The sequence below is a fragment of the Coregonus lavaretus genome (genome assembly GCF_964263955.1).
Source record: "Coregonus lavaretus genome assembly, chromosome: 10".
In the NCBI taxonomy this organism is placed as follows: Eukaryota; Metazoa; Chordata; class Actinopteri; order Salmoniformes; family Salmonidae; genus Coregonus; species Coregonus lavaretus.
In genome coordinates, this window is record NC_139997.1 from 5,972,924 (window position 1) to 5,994,529 (window position 21,606).

Here is a 21,606-nt window from a genome sequence, read left to right on the forward strand (position 1 = left end):
GACAGAGAAAGGGTTAACAAATAATATGGCTTTAGAACAAACAGAAAAGAATGGCTGGAATATGTGAATATACAGTATAGGTACATAGATGACTAATGTCCCAGTAGAACCTAGAACAAACAGGAAACATACTGTCCCAGTAGAACCTAGAACAAACAGGAAACATACTGTCCCAGTAGAACCTAGAACAAACAGGAAACATACTGTCCCAGTAGAACCTAGAACAAACAGAAAACATTTTTTAAAAATGGAATCGAACCACGACCCAGGCATTGCTAGCGCCATGTACCTAGCTCTTTAATGTCAACTGAGCCACACAGAGACATACAGTACATGGCTGGATACATGGATGGATGCATGGCTGGATGCATGGCTGGATGCGTGGCTGGATGTATGGCTGGATGCGTGGCTGTCCATAGACAGAGGTTGGAGGGCTAAACCCACACATCATCCATAGACAGAGGCTGGAGGGTTAAACCCACACATCATCCATAGACAGAGGCTGGAGGGTTAAACCCACACATCATCCATAGACAGAGGTTGGAGGGTTAAACCCACACATCATCCATAGACAGAGGTTGGATGGTTAAACCCACACATCATCCATAGACAGAGGTTGGAGGGTTAAACCCACACATCATCCATAGACAGAGGCTGGAGGGTTAAACCCACACATCATCCATAGACAGAGGTTGGATGGTTAAACCCACACATCATCCATAGACAGAGGCTGGAGGGTTAAACCCACACATCATCCATAGACAGAGGTTGGATGGTTAAACCCACACATCATCCATATACAGAGGCTGGAGGGTTAAACCCACACATCATCCATAGACAGAGATTGGATGGTTAAACCCACACATCATCCATAGACAGAGGTTGGAGGGTTAAACCCACACATCATCCATAGACAGAGGTTGGAGGGTTAAACCCACACATCATCCATAGACAGAGGTTGGAGGGTTAAACCCACACATCATCCATAGAGAGAGGTTGGAGGGTTAAACCCACACATCATCCATAGACAAAAGCTGGAGGGTTAAACCCACACATCATCCATAGACAGAGGTTGGAGGGTTAAACCCACACATCATCCATAGACAAAGGCTGGAGGGTTAAACCCACACATCATCCATAGACAAAAGCTGGAGGGTTAAACCCACACATCATCCATAGACAGAGGTTGGAGGGTTAAACCCACACATCATCCATAGACAAAAGCTGGAGGGTTAAACCCACACATCATCCATAGACAGAGGTTGGAGGGTTAAACCCACACATCATCCATAGACAAAGGTTGGAGGGTTAAACCCACACATCATCCATAGACAGAGGTTGGAGGGTTAAACCCACACATCATCCATAGACAAAGGCTGGAGGGTTAAACCCACACATCATTCATAGACAAAAGCTGGAGGGTTAAACCCACACATCATCCATAGACAGAGGTTGGAGGGTTAAACCCACACATCATCCATAGACAAAGGTTGGAGGGTTAAACCCACACATCATCCATAGACAGAGGATGGAGGGTTAAACCCACACATCATCCATAGACAAAGGTTGGAGGGTTAAACCCACACATCATCCATAGACAAAGGTTGGAGGGTTAAACCCACACATCATCCATAGACAGAGGTTGGAGGGTTAAACCCACACATCATCCATAGACAGAGGCTGGAGGGTTAAACCCACACATCATCCATAGACAGAGGTTGGAGGGTTAAACCCACACATCATCCATAGACAGAGGCTGGAGGGTTAAACCCACACATCATCCATAGACAGAGGCTGGAGGGTTAAACCCACACATCATCCATAGACAGAGGATGGAGAGTTAAACCCACACATCATCCATAGACAGAGGTTGGAGGGTTAAACCCACACATCATCCATAGACAGAGGATGGAGGGTTAAACCCACACATCATCCATAGACAAAGGTTGGATGGTTAAACCCACACATCATCCATAGACAGAGGTTGGAGGGTTAAACCCACACATCATCCATAGACAGAGGTTGGAGGGTTAAACCCACACATCATCCATAGACAGAGGTTGGAGGGTTAAACTCACACATCATCCATAGACAGAGGTTGGAGGGTTAAACCCACACATCATCCATAGACAGAGGATGGAGGGTTAAACCCACACATCATCCATAGACAGAGGCTGGAGGGTTAAACCCACACATCATCCATAGACAGGGGTTGGAGGGTTAAACCCACACATCATCCATAGACAGAGGTTGGAGGGTTAAACCCACACATCATCCATAGACAGAGGATGGAGGGTTAAACCCACACATCATCCATAGACAGGGGTTGGAGGGTTAAACCCACACATCATCCATAGACAGAGGCTGGAGGGTTAAACCCACACATCATCCATAGACAAAAGCTGGAGGGTTAAACCCACACATCATCCATAGACAAAGGCTGGAGGGTTAAACCCACACATCATCCATAGACAAAAGCTGGAGGGTTAAACCCACACATCATCCATAGACAAAGGTTGGAGGGTTAAACCCACACATCATCCATAGACAGAGGTTGGAGGGTTAAACCCACACATCATCCATAGACAGAGGATGGAGGGTTAAACCCACACATCATCCATAGACAGAGGTTGGAGGGTTAAACCCACACATCATCCATAGACAGAGGTTGGAGGGTTAAACCCACACATCATCCATAGACAGAGGATGGAGGGTTAAACCCACACATCATCCATAGACAGGGGTTGGAGGGTTAAACCCACACATCATCCATAGACAGAGGCTGGAGGGTTAAACCCACACATCATCCATAGACAAAAGCTGGAGGGTTAAACCCACACATCATCCATAGACAAAGGCTGGAGGGTTAAACCCACACATCATCCATAGACAGAGGATGGAGGGTTAAACCCACACATCATCCATAGACAGAGGTTGGAGGGTTAAACCCACACATCATCCACAGACAGAGGTTGGAGGGTTAAACCCACACATCATCCATAGACAGAGGTTGGAGGGTTAAACACACACATCATCCATAGACAGAGGCTGGGTAGAGGACAATCTGACTCTACTAACATTACAGCACAGGAGGTTGGTGGGACCTTAATTGGGGAGGACAGGCTCGTGGTAATGGCTGGAGCAGAATAAGTGGAATGGTATCAAACAATGGTTTCCATGGTTTCCAGGTGTTTGATGCCATTCCATTTGCTCCGTTCCCGCCATTATTATGAGCCGTCCTCCACTCAGCAGCCTCCACTGATTACAGGCTGTCTCTGTGAGGTCTCTGAGAGGTCTATGGGACATTTCTCTATGGACTATCACTTAAAAACCGGCTATTCTCACTGATGTGTGATGGCAGACAACCCAGATCTTGAAAAAAGCACGAAAAGCACAACAGGCATAAAAGAATCTGCAAGCCCACACATTGAGTCTTTTACATTGAGACTGTGTTTCTTCCCTCTGGAGGCTGGGTGGGTATGACCTTAGAGACTCTGCCTTGGGTTGTGTCCCGGGAGAAACCTTTTGAAACAGAGTGAAGCATGGAAGGTACTATCTAAACTTTGTCCAATAAGAAACGCTCCATTTTTGTTTTCTTTGTTAAAACGTTTTGCTTACCCGGTGCCCTATTGAACACTGTTCCCTACTGAACATTGTTCCCTACTGAACACTGTTCCCTACTGAACACTGTGCCCTATTGAACACTGTTCCCTATTGAACACTGTGCCCTCCTGAACACTGTTCCCTACTGAACATTGTGCCCTACTGAACACGGTGCCCTACTGAACACTGTTCCTTACTGAACACTGTGCCCTACAGAACACTGTGCCCTACTGAACACTGTTCCCTACTGAACACTGTGCCCTACTGAACACTGTGCCCTACTGAACACGGTTCCCTACTGAACACTGTTCCCTACTGAACACTGTGCCCTACTGAACACTGTTCCTTACTGAACACTGTTCCCTACTGAACACTGTGCCCTACTGAACACTGTTCCTTACTGAACACTGTTCCCTACTGAACACTGTTCCCTACTGAACACTGTGCCCTACTGAACAATGTTCCCTACTGAACACTGTGCCCTACTGAACACTGTGCCCTACTGAACACTGTTCCCTACTGAACACTGTTCCCTACTGAACACTGTTCCCTACTGAACACTGTTCCTTACTGAACACTGTTCCCTACTGAACACTGTGCCCTACTGAACAATGTTCCCTACTGAACACTGTGCCCTACTGAACACTGTGCCCTACTGAACACTGTTCCCTACTGAACACTGTGCCCTACTGAACACTGTTCCCTAATGAACACTGTGCCCTACTGAACACTGTTCCCTACTGAACACTGTTCCCTACAGAACACTGTGCCCTACTGAACACTGTGCCCTACTGAACACTGTTCCCTACTGAACACTGTTCCCTACAGAACACTGTGCCCTACTGAACACTGTGCCCTACACCTCATCCTGATTCTAGTCTGTGTTGATGTGTCTGTCTGTCTTCTGATCAGAGAAGCCACAAGTGATCCATGATGGGCACCCAGCCGGCTGGGCCGAGGGAGTGAGATCTTCAGACATTCACAAAATGTCCTGTTGGCCTAGGCCTAATGATAAGGGCATTCCATCTCATCCATGGCACTAAAATAGATGCTTTCAAGAATCCTATCTCATGCTAAAAACTGTCCAGTGACGCCCGTCGATGTCGATGCTAGGCTGGACTGGGCCTGCGTCCCAAATTGCACCCTATTCCCTAGATAGTTCACTACTTTGAACCAGAATCCTATGAGCCCTGGTTGAAAGTAGTGAACTTTATAAGGATATAGGGTGCCATTTGGGAAGCCAATTGAGTTGGAGGTGCACTCTGCAGGCTGTAATGGATCTGTTTAAATAAAAGCAAGCAGCAGCCAGTGGTTGCTTTATAAATATCTGAAGATCATGTGTCAGATAATTGTCTGCACTTCAGCTAAACGGTCATCTCGCTGGGTTAATAATAGACAGATTGCGATATTTTTAACACCGGGCAAGGCATCTCTGATCTCTTACATGACTGACAGTAAGGGTGGAATATTTGCACATTGAGCTTGTTTGAAGAACCATGTCATAAATGTACAGAATTAGCCTGTCTGGGGGGATTTCTAAATGTAAATTAAGCCAGGCCAAATCACTGGGCAAATGTGACTGGTAAAAACCCTTGTGAGTTGAACAAGCACAAAATATGACATTTTGAGTGCCATTTTGAGTGCCAGAAGTGTTAAACATGTTACATTACCAGTGAATATTGCCCAATTCATCTCATTTATATTGTCTCTGAGATAGATTAAATCATAATCTGCCTAGATGGTCTAAGACAGCTCTCTAACCATCACATTTACTTTTACATTTTAGTCATTTAGCAGACGCTCTTGTCCAGAGCGACTTACAGTAGTGAGTGCATACATTTTCATATTTTTTGTTTGTACTGGTCTGTTGGCTGATCTGCCAACACCAGAGAGAACAGAGGAGCGTTCAGCTGGGAATAACGTTGTGGAACGTTCAGATAAAAATATGTTCGGTAGAACAAACATGCCTCTCTCTGACATGTAGAATAAGGACTCATACCAGCCCTCTTCAATACATTTCTACCTGCAACGCTCCACAATATTTGCCTACTGCTGAACATGACCCGGACCTCAACAGAGAGCTCACATTGTAGCGGATTAGGATCCAGATTTACTGCCTGTATTCCGTGACAAGGTCATTGTTTATGTACTCAACTCATAAACAAACAAACGGGGGCCATTTTAAATTTGACAACTAGTTTCTCCCATTAGCCAGTCTGTTCTGCTGCTGCACCAAACAGAATGTAAGTCTTGTTGTTATTCCGGAATGGTGTTTGTTCTACATTCAATCCAATGACTGAGCAGCGACTGATGGAATTGGTCTGTGATGTACTGTAGCTGCTGTACGTGTATAAACACTGAGACCAGCACTGCTAATTAGGAAGCACCAGAGGGCATGGATTTGGTCAAAAGCAAGACACTGGTTGTGTCTGAAATGGCACCCTATTCACTATATAGCGCTACTTTTGAATAGGGTCCATAGGGCTTTTCTCAAAAGTAGTGCACTATAGAGGGACTAGGTAGGGTGCCATTTCTGATGGATCCATGGACTTGGGAAAATGTAAAACACTCTTTTGTTCACATTTTCCTTCGTTAGACTACGCTAGGACACCTCTCTGATCTTGGGGGGGGGGGGGGGGGGAAGAGAAGCTAGAACCATAAACCATAAATAATAAATAACCCACCAAACAGTTACACACCTCTAAAAATAGAAGGTTCGCTTTGGTGTTCTTGTTGGAACCTGAAGATTCTGCTGTGACATATTAGAATTTAAAATATTTTGATCACATATTGTGATTACAGCCTATTTGAAATGTCTTCGCCAAAGGTACTGGAGTGATGTTAAACTAGTACTATTGGTGCTGCTGTTGAGACTTACTGTAGTTAATGATGATATAATTTACTACAGAGTAATAATCTCCTTCATTCGATCAATGCAACAAAATATATTTGATTGTCTTTTGTTAAAAAAACATAAATTAGAGTGAGAGCAGTGGCATCTTGATCAAGGTCAACTGATACGAGAAGGTCATGCAGCAATGTCATGCTATCTAGGCATGGTCATGCTATCTGGACATGGTCGTGCTAAAAGAGCCCTAAGAAAGAAATAAGTTTCACTGAAGACAAAAGCTTATTCTCCAAAAGGCCTAGTCTACAACAGGCCAAGCATGAGACCCTTTCTGAAATCTATAAATAATGAATATTACTAACTAGCCATTAATCTTTAAGCAGCCTCTGTATTAAGAATATGTTTGAGATTGAGTTTCAAATGCTTTTTGAAGCAATACAAAGCAGTCATGAATGGTGTTGTCTGTCATTCATGGGTGGACTGTTGTTGCTTTCATTTTCATTATAAAGTCACATTGTTGTTGTGGTCATAAAACATATTGGAAACCATTGATAGACTGTTGTGGTGGCCTTTTTTCATTATAAAGTCGCATCGTCGTTGTGGTCATAAAACATATTGGAAAACATTGATAGATTCTTATGGTGGCCTTTTTTCATTATTACATTTTACATTTTAGTCATTTAGCAGATGCTCTTATCCAGAGCGACTTAAAGTTAGTGAGTGCATACATGTTTTTTTTACTTTTTACAATTATTATTATTTATTTTTTATACTGGCCCGTCGGAAACGAACCCACATCCCTGTCGGCCAAACCCTCCCCTACCTTGGACCAATTGTGCGCCGCCCATGGGTCTCCCGGTCGCGGCCGGCTGCGACAGAGCCTGGACTCGAACCAGGATCTCTAGTGGCACAGCTAGCACTGCGATGTAGTGCCTTAGACCACTGCGCCACTCGGGAGTCACATCATTATAAAGTCACATCGTTGTTGTGGTCATAAAACATTTTGGAAACCATTGATAGACTGTTGTGGTGGCCTTTTTTCATTATAAAGTCACATCGTTGACTGAGAACAAAATAAGATGAGGCTTATGTCCCCAAAAACTGTACAACTGAAAGCCTGCAACAAAAAAACAAGACACTCCTTTTGTTTGTTGTGAATCATAAAAACCTATTGGAAACCCATCTACAGTGGGACAGGGCGGCAAGTAACCTAGTCGTTAGAGCGTTGGGCCAGTAACCAAAAGGTCAAATCCCCGAGCCCACTAGGTGAAAAATCAGTCGAAGTGCCCTTGAGCAAGGCGCGTAACCCTAACTGCTCCTGTAAGTCGCTCTGGATAAGAGTGTCTGCCAAATGACTTAAATGTATTAGAGAGGGGCTCCATCCGATTAAATGTCTAAATGATGCAACAGCCAGACAGTACATTACCGGCATTCTGGGAACACAGCAGAGAAATGGAATAACAATGAAGATAAAGTCCCTGAAAAGAAGGGATTTAACTTTGAAGCGGATACAGACTGGAGGATTTCAGCCAAACAACAAGAGCACCCTTTGCATGTCCAACATATTTCACTGCACCTATCCAGTGTACCTGACAATAAAACATATTTTGTTTTTGTTTTAATATAATAGCAGAGTAGCCAGGTATAGAATAGCCAGGTATAGAATAGCAGTGTAGCCAGGGATAGAATAGCAGTGTAGCCAGGTATATCATATTTATACAATTCTGAATTGGAGCCAGGAATACAGAAGAGGACTACAGCATTGGTGTACAGTAGCCATACAATTATTTAAGCCAGGGCCAAGAAGGAAGAGCTCTGCTCTGGCATTGTGATTGTCTTCTCTCTTCACATTGACAAGACAACACATCACTGTGATGTAGTGCCCAGTGGAAGGTCTCATGAATGAGGCAAGGCCATAGAGTAAACTGCTGAACCCCTGTCATGTGACAAGGGAGGTGACCATTTGAGGACATTGTAAAAGGGAGTCAAGGGTTCCATTCAATCATCTTTGGTACAAAACAAGGTATTTGCATTCTCTCTAGTCTAGTCCCAGCTAAGATTCGAATAAATGGTATCCAATACATTGAAGCTAGTAAAAAATTGCACTCATTTTATAACTTTCCAGGCTTGAATCTTTAAAATGATCTCTATTAAGGAGACACTTATCGAATTATTATTCGTTAATAAGCAGTCATGTATATCACCTGATTGGTGCAGATATGCCCTTTGTGTCTGTTATTACGGAACGGGTTGATCATGTTACATAATTGTTTTGGGACTTGCTGTAGCCTAAAGTAAACTCATTGACTGACATGTAGTAGTTATAATCCTGGCTAACCTTCTTTCTACAATCTAATGACACACCGTTCTGGAATATGACAGACCACTGTGACCCCGCCCTATTTGCAATGCAAGGAATGTGTTTATCCTACCTTTCAAACTACACCACAAAGTTAGAGTTTTTATTTTGGTGACAGACAATATATATGAGAAGAGAAGGGGTATCCTAAAGCTGTGTACAGTGTACAGAATTTTAAAAAAGTCAATCACAAAATATCTCATCATCAGAGTTGAAAGTAGCCTAAGCTGGTTTGGTCCGGTATGGAGTATACTGGCTAAATAAATAGTTAGTGTACGCCACCGGTAAAACATGCGCCTATCGCAATAATTAAAACATAGATTCCAAGACAATTGTCGGCTATTACACTATTTATCATTACTGCATTTCAGTCGCATGAAAAAATAGGCTCCAAAATGCGGTGTGGTTCGATGATAACGTTGGATGCCTGATGAAGACCTAAGGGTCGAAACGTTGTTATAAACAAATATCACCTGGGAGCATGAGCAACAGTGTGCGGCGTTTTCCTTTCTGTTTTCGATGATAACGCTGACATTTTTCCATGGCAGAGATGAGTGGCCGAGACCGAGAGGCGCGCGGACAGCAGTGTAGGCATCAACTCAGGTTACAAGAGTGTAGGCCTGATGAATGACAATCACCTAATGTCATTCATAACACCTTTTGGCGTATTGTAACTGATGTCTCGTTGTGTTTATCAAATGGCACTGTATGGATTCCGGAATTATTTTAGTGTAGCCTAATAGTTGGTATAGTAACTGAAGTTTTGTCTCGGGAACAGGATTGGAGAAATATGATTAATTTATTTCAGCATCTTGAGAGAATGCGGATGCGCGCGTAGGGACCATATCTTTTTTTTGCCTAAACGTGCAATTTCTTTCAGCGACATAAAAACTGACAGTATTGCGTTTTCAACCACATAAAATATGTATCCAAGACGAACTGAAATACTATCAGAAACATGTTGGATCATTTTCATAACTTTTAATTTCCTTAAAACCGGTCAAACTGATGTAATTTGGAAGTTTTGCACGGAAAATCTCCCTGCTCCTTCAACATCCTCGCGCCATGAGAGAAACAGAAATAAATCTATGGATTTATGTATGACATCATTCTGTTGAGCAAGGCTTTTATTATGTATTCTAGACAAGCATCAAGTAATGACAGAAGAGAAGCTGCATGTTTCTAATTATAGACAACTTGACTAACAAATACCCTACCAAATGTCGGAAATTATAAGCAGAAAAATATCTAGGCCTAAATTAGGCTTAAAAACTATTTGACAAATCTGTAATATTAGGTCCATAGAGATCCGATTAAATTACTAGGGATTATATATGTAATTCAATGATTAGGCCCATAAAAAAATTTTTTTATTAAAAGGCGCGTACCGGGAAGAAATTAAATCTACTTTCACACCTGCTCATAATAGATAGTAGCATAATTTGTGTTGTAGTAAGCTAGCAGAGGCTATCTCCGGTCTCCACAGTGCAGAGTAGCATGTCAGCACCATGGACAGCGACGAGTTAAATTTAGCAGAGTCACCATAAAGTCCCAGCACACTACTAGATTATTAGATTAGTATTAGGTTATTATTGATACTGTAGATTATTTGAAAAGGGGATGGGCTATCTCCAGTAACCACAGTGCATAGTAGCATTTCATCACCATGGACAGTGACGAGTTAAACTCAGCCGAATCAACATGAAGTCCCAACTTGCTGCTGACTAGAACAAAAGGGTTACCCCACCATCCATCCAACTCTACCAGGGGTCACCCCACCATCCATCCAACTCTACCAGGGGACACCTCACCATCCATCCAACTCTACCAGGGGACACCTCACCATCCATCCAACTCTACCAGGGGACACCTCACCATCCATCCAACTCTACCAGGGGACACCTCACCATCCATCCAACTCTACCAGGGGACACCTCACCATCCATTCAACTCTACCAGGGGTCACCCCACCATCCATCCAACTCTACCAGGGGTCACCCCACCATCCATCCAACTCTACCAGGGGACACCTCACCATCCATCCAACTCTACCAGGGGTCACCCCACCATCCATCCAACTCTACCAGGGGACACCTCACCATCCATCCAACTCTACCAGGGGACACCTCACCATCCATCCAACTCTACCAGGGGACACCTCACCATCCATTCAACTCTACCAGGGGACACCTCACCATCCATTCAACTTTACCAGGGGACACCTCACCATCCATCCAACTCTACCAGGGGTCACCCCACCATCCATCCAACTCTACCAGGGGTCACCCCACCATCCATCCAACTCTACCAGGGGACACCTCACCATCCATCCAACTACCAGGGGACACCTCACCATCCATCCAACTACCAGGGGACACCTCACCATCCATCCAACTACCAGGGGTCACCTCACCATCCATCCCTCTACCAGGGGACACCTCACCATCCATCCCTCTACCAGGGGACACCTCACCATCCATCCAACTACCAGGGGACACCTCACCATCCATCCCTCTACCAGGGGACACCTCACCATCCATCCAACTACCAGGGGACACCGATGGAACGGAAGGCAGAACCAACAATGCCGTGTTTAATTGGTGAATTTAAAACGTAGCCTATTGGATATGGGAACACTTGGATCTGACATTATACCTGTGCCTTTACATATACGTCAATGTTCAGGAAGTGTAGCTCAGTGTATATATATATATATATATATATATATATATATATATATATTCAAATGACACTGCATTGTTTAAACAACACACAATAGAAAGCTGGGCAGTTACTGAACAAACGAGGCAGGTTATGAAAGCTTCCATTTGGCCACTGGGTATCATTTTACCTTGTCAGGTGATGTGAGGATTCATATATTCTCTCAAACAAACATTCTACTGACTTACATTTACCCAAATAAGAATTAAATATTTATTTGCAGCATTCAATCAGGCTCATTCTGTTATTTCTATCAATGCGCAGTATTAGGTAGTTTATATGCAGTCCGATAAATGTCTGTGAGACAGTCAGTCAGTGTGTGCGTGACGATGCATGCACAGCAATAGTTGCAAATAAATAATACAAATATTTATGGCACAATGCCTACACAAGCCCATTAATCACTTATCTCAAACTTTATCCAAATTAATTCCTTAAACAAATAAACCAATAAGGTTTATCATACGAGGGATCGTTGTAATGGGTGTATAGCTCCCTAAAAACAAACAGTCAAATTCCATCATGTTTATTTCTGCGCAGTTCTTGGATTTATGTTTGATGGACGTGTATCCCACGTCAGAGCATTTTGCATTCTATTTGCTGTACATTATTCACGGTTTTGCGGGCGGTCTCCGTTTAACTGTTCAAATGCCAGGTTTTTGAATTCATCTCTTCCCTTGTTATTCACTTGTTCATTTTGATGCGGATAACCAATGTTTAACTCTCTCTCTCTATCTATCTATATATAATAGATATATAATATAATATATCGTTTCTCGATAGAATTTACCGCATATGTCTTTTTTCTATCCAGAGGCCATCCTCACTGACCCTCTTCGTTTCATCATTGCAGGCAGTGCTATAACGATATGTTTTCAATCCTGATGTTCCTACATTACTGTCATGTTAAACACAGGTAACGTCTCTTAGGCTTTTATAGAACCGCATATGCCACAAGCAAGACTGTCTTATTGGTGTATTGTGGTGTGAACAATCAGTATTTGTGTATTTAACTCGTGACATTCACCATCCTTTTTCCAAGGACATCTCGTGGATTCATTCTATTGCTTGTCTTCGACATTAGAATAATGCAAACGTCGTAATGGAAAATATGAATACGATCACAATTTGATAGGTAAAACAATCAACGCCTATATAATTGCCTCAATGCAGAAGCAAGATTAGCCTCAGTTTTGGGCGATGCGTAACGCGCACTGATGACAGAGTGGATGTGGTGTCTTGCGGACCTGGCTGTGTGGGTGACCGCATGGGTAAAAAGCTGAGAAGATGACTTTCCACTCCTTACCTAAAATCGCTATAGGGATGAATGATCCAGTATCCAGCCGTTTGGACCCTTTCTTGCTCTTTCTCAACGGCTTTCTGACTGCCGAACATTCGCAGGGAAAACTTATTGACACCTGGCTGCATCATCGCTCCAAATTGCCGCTGCATAAAGCCATGTCGGTTCCCGGACCCGTCTATATCGTCGAACCCGACCAAGGCTTCCTCCCGCTCCCCCTTGAAGCCCACCGAGTTTCCATGGTCCCCTCCTTTCATGTTCTGGCTCCCCATATTATTCTTCTGTATCGAGTCTTGCCTTTGAAATACATTATTCCCATCCGCTTTCTCCCCTTCTTTGTTGCTGGAGAACGAATTTGATTTGTCTTCCATGATTTTCACTAAAACGTACTGTCTCCTGGCTCGGAGGACAGGCTACGCGCAAAACTCAAGAGGACCCGCTGTAAGCACTCCTGTTTCATTTGATGTCCTTCAACTACTCGGCTCCGCTGCCTCCTTTGCAAATGCTGCAAACTGAGACAGACTTCTAGTGAACCTGACAGATCAGGTTTCCTGGGTTACCGCCATCTACCGACTGGACGGGATTTATTGTTCAAGCGCCTCTCTCGCTCGCGCGGCACTGCGGTTTAACAGGCACACTGCTGGCTGGGGCTCGTGCACTTCATTTCCATAATGTGATTAATGATAGAGCTCCCCCTTCCTAATCAGTTTAGTGAATAATATGACCATTCAGCACATGATGATATGAAGACAAAATGAGCCCCTCACTTAAATGACAGATAATATATGAATATTTAATACTAGGTTTATCAACTCAATGCAGAATGCCTTGACAATTATTGTCTCAAAATGCAATTTTGCTTTCCCCAGACTGACATCTATGTGTAGGCTATTACCCTGGTATTATTACCCTGTGATTTATGCATTCAAATCAAATGGCTGCATAATATTCACAGCACAGCAGAGAGCACGCATGCTGTGCTCACACACCACTCTGTGGTGCTGCATCTGTCATCATACATCACATATAGCCTTGTTACTCAGCAGAGGTGAGATGTGGGAGAATGGCATGGCACTGTAGCCTACGGTCTGTCTGTTCATCTATAGTCACCATGTGTAAATCACACCTTTCAACAGTGGTGCAGTATCCTGTCAGATGGACACAGCTGGATATGTGCTATTCTCGTGCTTTTTTTTTTACACAGTAGACCAAGGGGGTCGTGTGCATCAAGCGTCTCAGAGTAGGAGTGCGGATTTAGGACCAGTCTTACCTTTTAGATCACAGTGCATAAGATGACATGGGCACGGGGGGGGGGCTGATCCTAGATCAGCACTCCTACTCTGAGATGTGTGATACCTACAAACCCCAGGTCTACCCGTCTCCTCATATGTTCATATTTCAATCAAAACAAAAAGAACCATTATGGTTGGCTGTTGTTGTTTATCATGTCCAATACCAACAAAGTGTGCATCAATAATGAGTTAATAATAATAAAATAAAATAATAATTGGATAACACCTCAGTCATAACAATGCTGCTTCACGTGCAGGGAGTAGGAGCTAATGTCCACCTTGGCAGTGACAGTGACACCCACACTCTGACTGCGTGATAAATGGCACCCTTTTCCCTATATAGTGCACTACCTTTGACCAGAGCCCTGTGCATTCTGGTCAAAGGTAGTGCACTACATAGGGAACAGTGTGTCATTTGGCATGCACACAGTGACACCTTCAACCCCCTCCATCTCTCCAATCCCCGGGTGTTTAGCATGACGCCTGCCTTTCCCGCCTGCTGCCCCCAGTGTAACATTCACAGAGATTAAATGTGGTTAATTTTGCAGTGATGAACTGTTGTCTTCCTCTCCAGAGGGCACATCATCACACTGAATCAAGCTGCCTCCTGACAGAGCAGACTATAAAGGGAATGGGGACATAGAGAGGGAGTGGGAACAGAGAGAGGAAGTGGGAACAGAGAGAGGAAGTGGGAACAGAGAGAGGAAGTGGGAACAAAGAGAGGGAGTGGAGACAGACAGAGGGAGTGGGGACAGAGAGGGAGTGGGGACAGAGAGTGAGTGGGGACAGAGAGTGAGTGGGGACAGAGAGTGAGTGGGGACAGGGAGGGAGTGGGGACAGAGAGTGGGAAAGGGAACAGAGAGAGTGAGTGGGGACAGAGAGTGAGTGGGGACAGAGAGAGGGAGTGGGGACAGAGAGTGAGTGGGGACAGAGAGAGGGAGTGGGGACAGAGAGTGAGTGGGAACAGACAGAGGGAGTGGGGACAGAGAGAGGAAGTGGGGACAGAGAGAGGAAGTGGGGACAGAGAGAGGAAGTGGGGACAGAGAGAGGAAGTGGGGACAGAGAGAGGAAGGGGGGACAGAGAGAGGAAGTGGGGACAGAGAGAGGAAGTGGGGACAGAGAGAGGAAGGGGGGACAGAGAGAGGAAGGGGGGACAGAGAGAGGAAGTGGGGACAGAGAGAGGAAGGGGTGACAGAGGGAGGAAGGGGGGACAGAGAGAGGAAGTGGGGACAGAGAGAGGTCACAGACACATTCAGTCCTATAAGAGGAGACACCCTGGTCCTCAGCCCAGACCATAAAGATAACAACCCATCGGCTTGTGGGAAATGAACCCTCAGACACAGCGAACAAAAGGCAATGAAAAGGAAGTTACATATTGGGACCGTCACATTTGATTTGGGGAAATGGAGTCCATGACACTTTTTGGCTACAGACACAATATTGACTATCATGGAGCTAGAGAGAACCCTTCAAAGGAAGTTGATTCCCCACGTTGTCGTACCATATATCCACCATACAGCTATAGGTACTTTACAGCCTACCATGTATAGTACCATATGAAGAAGAAGAATACTTTTTTGAATCCATAAGAGATGGAAATTTGTCTTCTGCTGGACTCAAATCAAATGTTATTCATCACTTGCGTCTGGTGTAGACTTCACAGTGAAATGCTTGCTTCCGAACCTTTCCCAACGATGCAGAGTAAAAAAAAAAAAAAAACTATTAAATATTAACTAACACAAGAGGAATAAAATAAAATACACAAGAATGGAGCTATATACAGGGAGTACCAGAACCAGATCAATGTGCAGAAGTACAAGGTATTTGAGGTAGATATGTACATGAAGGCAGGGTAAAGTGACTAGGCATCAGGATATATAATAATAAGGTATTTGAGGTAGATATGTACATGAAGGCAGGGTAAAGTGACTAGGCATCAAGATAGATAATAATAAGGTATTTGAGGTAGATATGTACATGAAGGCAGGGTAAAGTCACTAGACATCAGGATATATAATAATAATAAGAGTAAAATAAAGAACAGAGTAGCAGCAGCAAATTATGAGTGTAAAAGTGTGTGTGTGTGTATGTGTTTGTGTTGTGTTGCTATGCGTGTGTGTGTTATGTGTTTGTGTGTGTATGTAGTGTTTGTGTCAGTGTGTATATGGTGTGTATATAAAGTCTAGCTAGTGTGCGTAGGGTCAGTGCAAGATAGGGTCAGTGCAGATAGTTCGGGTAGCATTAATTGACTATTTAGCAGTCTAGCTATTTAGCAGTCTTATGGCTTGGGGTGTAGAAGCTGTCTCGGAGCCTGTTGGTCCGAGAGCCGATGCTCCGGTACCGTTCGCCGGACAGTAGCAGAGAGAGCAGTCTATGGCTTGGGTGGCTGGAGTCTTTGGCAAGTTTTTGGGCCTTCCTCTGACACCGCCTGATATAGAGGTCCTGGACGGCAGGAAGCTCGGCCCCAGTGATGTACTGGGCTGTCCGCACCACCCTTTGTAGCGCTTTGTGGCCAAGGGCGGTGCAATTGCCATACCAAGTGGTGATGCAGCCAGTCAAGATGCTCCCAATGGTGCAGCTGTATAACTTTTTAGGATCTGAGGGCCCATGCCAAATCTTTTCAGCCTCCTGCCGTGCCCTCTTCACGACTGTGCAGGTGTGTGTGGACCATGTTAAGTCCTTAGTGATGTGGACGCCAAAGAACTTGAAGCTCTCAACCCATTCCACAACAGCCCTGTCGATGTGGATGGGGGCGTGCTCTCCCCTCTTTCTCCTGTAGTCCATGTTCAGCTCCGTGGGCTTACTGACTTGAGGGAGAGGTTGTTGTCCCGACACCACACTGCTAAGTCTCTGACCTCCTCTCTGTAGAATGACTCATCGCCATCGGTGATCAGACCTACCACCGTCGTGTCATCAGCAAACTTGACGATGGTGTTGGAGTCATGCGCAGCCACGCAGTCGTGGGTGAACAGGGAGTACAGGAGGGGACTACCCTCACCACCTGGGGCTGGCCCGTCAGGAAGTCCAGGAAGTCCACGATTCAGTTGCAGAGGGAGGGGTTCAGTCCCAGGGGACCTAGCTTGGTGATGAGCTTGTAGGGGACTATGGTGTTGTACGCTGAGCTGTAGACTATGAACAGCATTCTCACATAGTTATTTCCCCTCTTGTCCAGGTGGGAGAAGGCAGTGTGAAGTGCAATTGAGTTTGCGTCATCTGTGGATCTGTTGTGGCGGTATGCGAATTGGAGTGGGCCTAGGATGTCTGGGATGATGGCGTTGATGTGTGTCATGACCAGCCTTTCAAAGCACTTCATAATTACAGGTCTGAGGGCTACATTGCGATAGTCATTTAGGCAGGTTACCATGGAACTCTTGGGAACAGGGACAATGGTGGTCATCTTGAAACATGTTGGGATTACAGACTGGGACAAGGAGAGATTGAAAATGTATTTGAAGACACCTGCCAGCTGGTCTGCGCATGCTTTGAGAACGTGCCCTGGTGTTCCGTCTGATATTTACCCTGTTTAAAGGCTTTGCTCAGATCAGCCACGGAGAGCGAGATCACAGAGTCAAGAGGAAAAATACGCAAGGCACAGTGTTATATTCCTCGAAAGCAAGCATAAAAGGTACTGTATTTATCTTGTTCGGGAGTTTTGCATCGCTGGGTAACTCATGGCTGTGTTTCCCTTTGTAATCCGTTATCGTCTGCAAGCCCTGCCACATACGACGGCGCCGGTGTAATAGGATTCCACCTTCCTCCTATATTGTCCTTTTGCATGTTTGATGTCTTGTCGGAGGTCGTAGCGGGCTTTTTTGTACGTCCGTGTCTTGTTCCTTGTAAGTGGTAGCTCTTTAACCCATGTTTTTGGTTTGGATAGGTTCTTATAGTCACTGTTCGGACTTATTGATGAAGCCCGTGACCGTTGTGTTTAACTCCTCAATGCTATCAGATGAATCCCGGAACATATCTCAGTCTGTACTAACAGTCTTTTAGCCTCGTGTCTGCATCATCTGACCACTTCCATATTGAGCGCATCACTGGTACTTCCTTTTGTTTGTAAACAGGAAGCAAGAGAATGGAGTCATGGTCAGATTTTCCGAAGGGAGGACGAGGGAGGGCCTTGTATACCCCAAGACGCGCAGGAGACGTGTTGGTAGAACTTAGGTAGGACGCTTTTAAGTCTCCCCGCTTTAAAGTCTGCGCCCACCAGAAAAGCTGCCTCTGGGTGAGCGGTTTCTTGTTTGTTCATGGCCCCATACAGTTCGTTGAGTGTCAGAGTGGCTTTTGGAGGGATAGCCGTGATAATTACGGATGGGAACTCTCTTGGGAGATAAAAGGGTCTTCAGTTTACCATGAGGTATTATGTATCCGGTGAGCAAAAGCTTGAGGTTTCTTTCACACTTGAAGCAGCACACCAGTTATTATTTATGAAAAAACACACTCCGCCTCCTTTCGATTTCCCCGAAGCCGCCGGCCGAATCTGCCTCTGCATGGAGAATCCACCGAGTACTACGTGCATAGCGTCATCATCCAACCACGTTTCAGTAAGACATATAATATTGCACCTTTTCAAAATCATCCATCTTATTCTCGAGTGACTGGACATTTGCCAATAGAATGGAGGGGAACGCTGTTCGGTTTTCTCTTCGCCTCAATTTCACCAGGATTCCACCCCCTAAAATAATATAAAAATAAAAAGGACTCCACCTCGTCTCCATGCGTTTACGCCTGCGTGTTTTTTGGTACAAAGGAATAGGGTCCGGTATGAACAGTGGAACAGCTGAGTCAGAGTTGAAGTCGTATTTGAAGTCAAAACCTAGGTTAGTAACTGTCGATCTGATGTCCAGATGTGCTTGGCGGTCATATCTGATAATAGTATAAACTTTCTGTACAAAAAAGTTAAGATAAACATTGACGGTCAATGTAAATGTTACTTGTTTTCCGGAGAGGAATCTCTCCTACTATTTCCTGAGTACTTTATTTTGCACTTTGCGTTCGTGCCTTTTTGTTTATTAAGATTTTATTTGAGCACAACAGTGTTTGGGTTTCGTCCTATTTTGATCTAAGGTGCTTAAATAAATTCAGTAGTTCTAAACCTGTGATTGCCTCCTGCCTACTCCTCTCTACACTACTGACAGAATGACCAAGAAAACAGGAAGCAGCAGGACATCCCGACCTCTCCGCTGTAGGAGCGAAGCTCCGCCACCACAACTCGTGCCTGGTGTGCCTCGGGACTGCCATGGACAAGGTGCTCCGGGCCGTACGCCAACACCTTCCCAGCTCCCTGCGATCATTCCAGCCACCCCACCACCATCTATATCACCCGGTCCGATCAGCAACGTCCACCTGCCCTTCCCGGAGTGGTTTGACGGCACCCCAGCTCAATGTAGGGGGTTTCTCCTGCAGTGTGACCTCCACCTTGCCCGTCATGCCGGGACGGCCTCCAAGAGGGACAAGGTGGCCTTGGTGATCTCGGTGCTGACAGGCAGTGCTCTGGAGTGGGCGCACGCCGTCTGGGAGAGGGACGGTCCAGAAGTGCAGTCCTATGAGCGCTTCACCCAACTCTTCCGTGCCGTATTCGACCATGCAACAGAGGGCCGAGAGGGAGGTGAGAGTCTCCTCCGTCTATGTCAGGGGTCAAGGACAGCATCGTAGTACGCTCTGGTTTTCCGGACGGTGGCTGCGTCCACTGGCTGGTATGACCAGGCCCTGTTGACGGTTTTCCGCCACGGGCTACAGGCGGACATCCAGACCGAGCTGGCCTGTCGCGATGAGGACCTCATGCTGGACCAGCTCATCGCCATGGCCTTCCGCCTGGATAATCTTCTGCGTACCCGTCGTCGCCCATCCCGGGGGTTCGGGTCTCTCCCAGGAACCTCCAGCGAGACTGAGCCCATGGAGGTGGGCACGACGCACCTTCCCCCTGCGGAAGGTCAACGCCACCGTCAACAGGGTCACCCCTGGTACACCTGTCCCAGAAGGAGAACCAGGCGAGGAAGCGACAGGCCGAGGAGAGCTCCTGCACCTTTCCAGGTAGGCGTGGATGTGTCTTGCTCCTCTCTATAGTTTTAGGTTTCTCCTGGCTACAGTTGCATAACCCCAGTATATTGTGGACAGAGAGGAGGTTGTTGGTTTGGTCGCAGGAGTGTCGGGAGGTGTCTCTCTGTGTCAATCTGTGCCACCTCCGTGGAAAGTCCGGACCAGGCCACCCACATCCCCTATCCCGGAGGAATACCGGGACCTACAGGTGGCACTATCGACCTACTGCCTGGTTCTACCCTCCCGCGTGGGCACATCTACCATCTCTTGCATGCAGAGACCGAAGCCATGGACGCCTACGACGCCTACGTCCCGGAGGCGCTGGCCCAAGGATTCATCCATCCGTCCACCTCTCCGGCCTCCTCCAGCTACTTTTTTGTGAAGAAGAAGTACGGAGGTCTCCGCCCCTGTATCGATTACCGGACACTGAATAAGGCTACTGTTAAATTCAGTTATCCCCTGCCTCTCATACCCACTGTGATCGAACAGATGCACAGTGCTAAGTACTATACTAAATTGGATTTACGCAGTGCCTACAACCTGGTGCGCATCAGAGAGGGGGATGAATGGAAGACCGCCTTCAGCACCAGCACCGGCACCGGGCACTACGAATACAGGGTGATGCCCTACAGCCTGATAAATGCACCTCTGTGTTCCAATCATTAATTAACGAGGTGTTTAGAGACATGTTGGGTTGCTGTGTAGTGGTGTACATAGACGACATCTTGGTGTACTCCACTACACGTGAGCAACATGTCTCTCATGTCAGGTCAGTTTTGGAGAGGCTGATAGGGCATCACCTGTACGCCAAGGCAGAGAAGTGCCTTTTCTTTCAGCAGGCGATCTCCTTCCTGGGCTATCGGATATCCACCGCAGGAGTGGAGATGGAAGAGCAGTCCAACATCAAGGCGGTGCAGCGCTTCCTTGGCTTTTCCAACTATTTCAGGCGCTTCATTAGGGGTTTCAGCACAGTGGTGGCCCCTCTCACCTCCCTCCTGATGGGAGGTCCTCGACAGCTGTGCTGGACTCGGGAGGCCAATAAAGCCTTCCGAGCACTCAAGGAACGTTTTACTAATGCACCTGTTCTGGCTCACCCTGAACCGTCTCTGCCCTTCATTGTGGAGGTGGATGCCTCCGAGGTATGAGTAGGGGCTGTTCTCTCCCAACGCACTGGATCGCTGCCTAAACTCCATCTATGCGTCTCCTATTCACGGAAGCTGTCTCCCGCGGAGCGGAATTACAACGTGGGGGATCATGAGTTGTTGGCCGTCAAGAAGGCGCTGAAATTATGGCGGCACTGGCTGGAGGGTGCTAAACACCCATTCCTTGTCTGGACGGACCACCGGAACTTGGAGTACATTCGAGCAGCGAAGAGGCTGAACCTACGTCAGGCCAGGTGGGCCCTATTCTTCGCCAGGTTTGACTTTACCCTCTCCTGCCGGCC

At 45.9% G+C, this 21,606-nt stretch overlaps 1 protein-coding gene across 1 annotated transcript in view; it reads right to left on the reverse strand.

The window, feature by feature from the left end:
• hcn1 (hyperpolarization activated cyclic nucleotide-gated potassium channel 1) overlaps positions 1-13,202 on the reverse strand; it is a gene marked incomplete at both ends in the record, with an annotated part of 129,275 nt that extends 116,073 nt beyond the window's left edge. The window contains one exon of the mRNA XM_084169929.1: positions 12,838-13,202. Within this exon, the coding sequence (XP_084026055.1) occupies positions 12,838-13,202 (365 nt within the window). The remainder of the gene's footprint in view (positions 1-12,837) is intronic.
• Between the last annotated feature and the right edge of the window lie 8,404 nt (positions 13,203-21,606).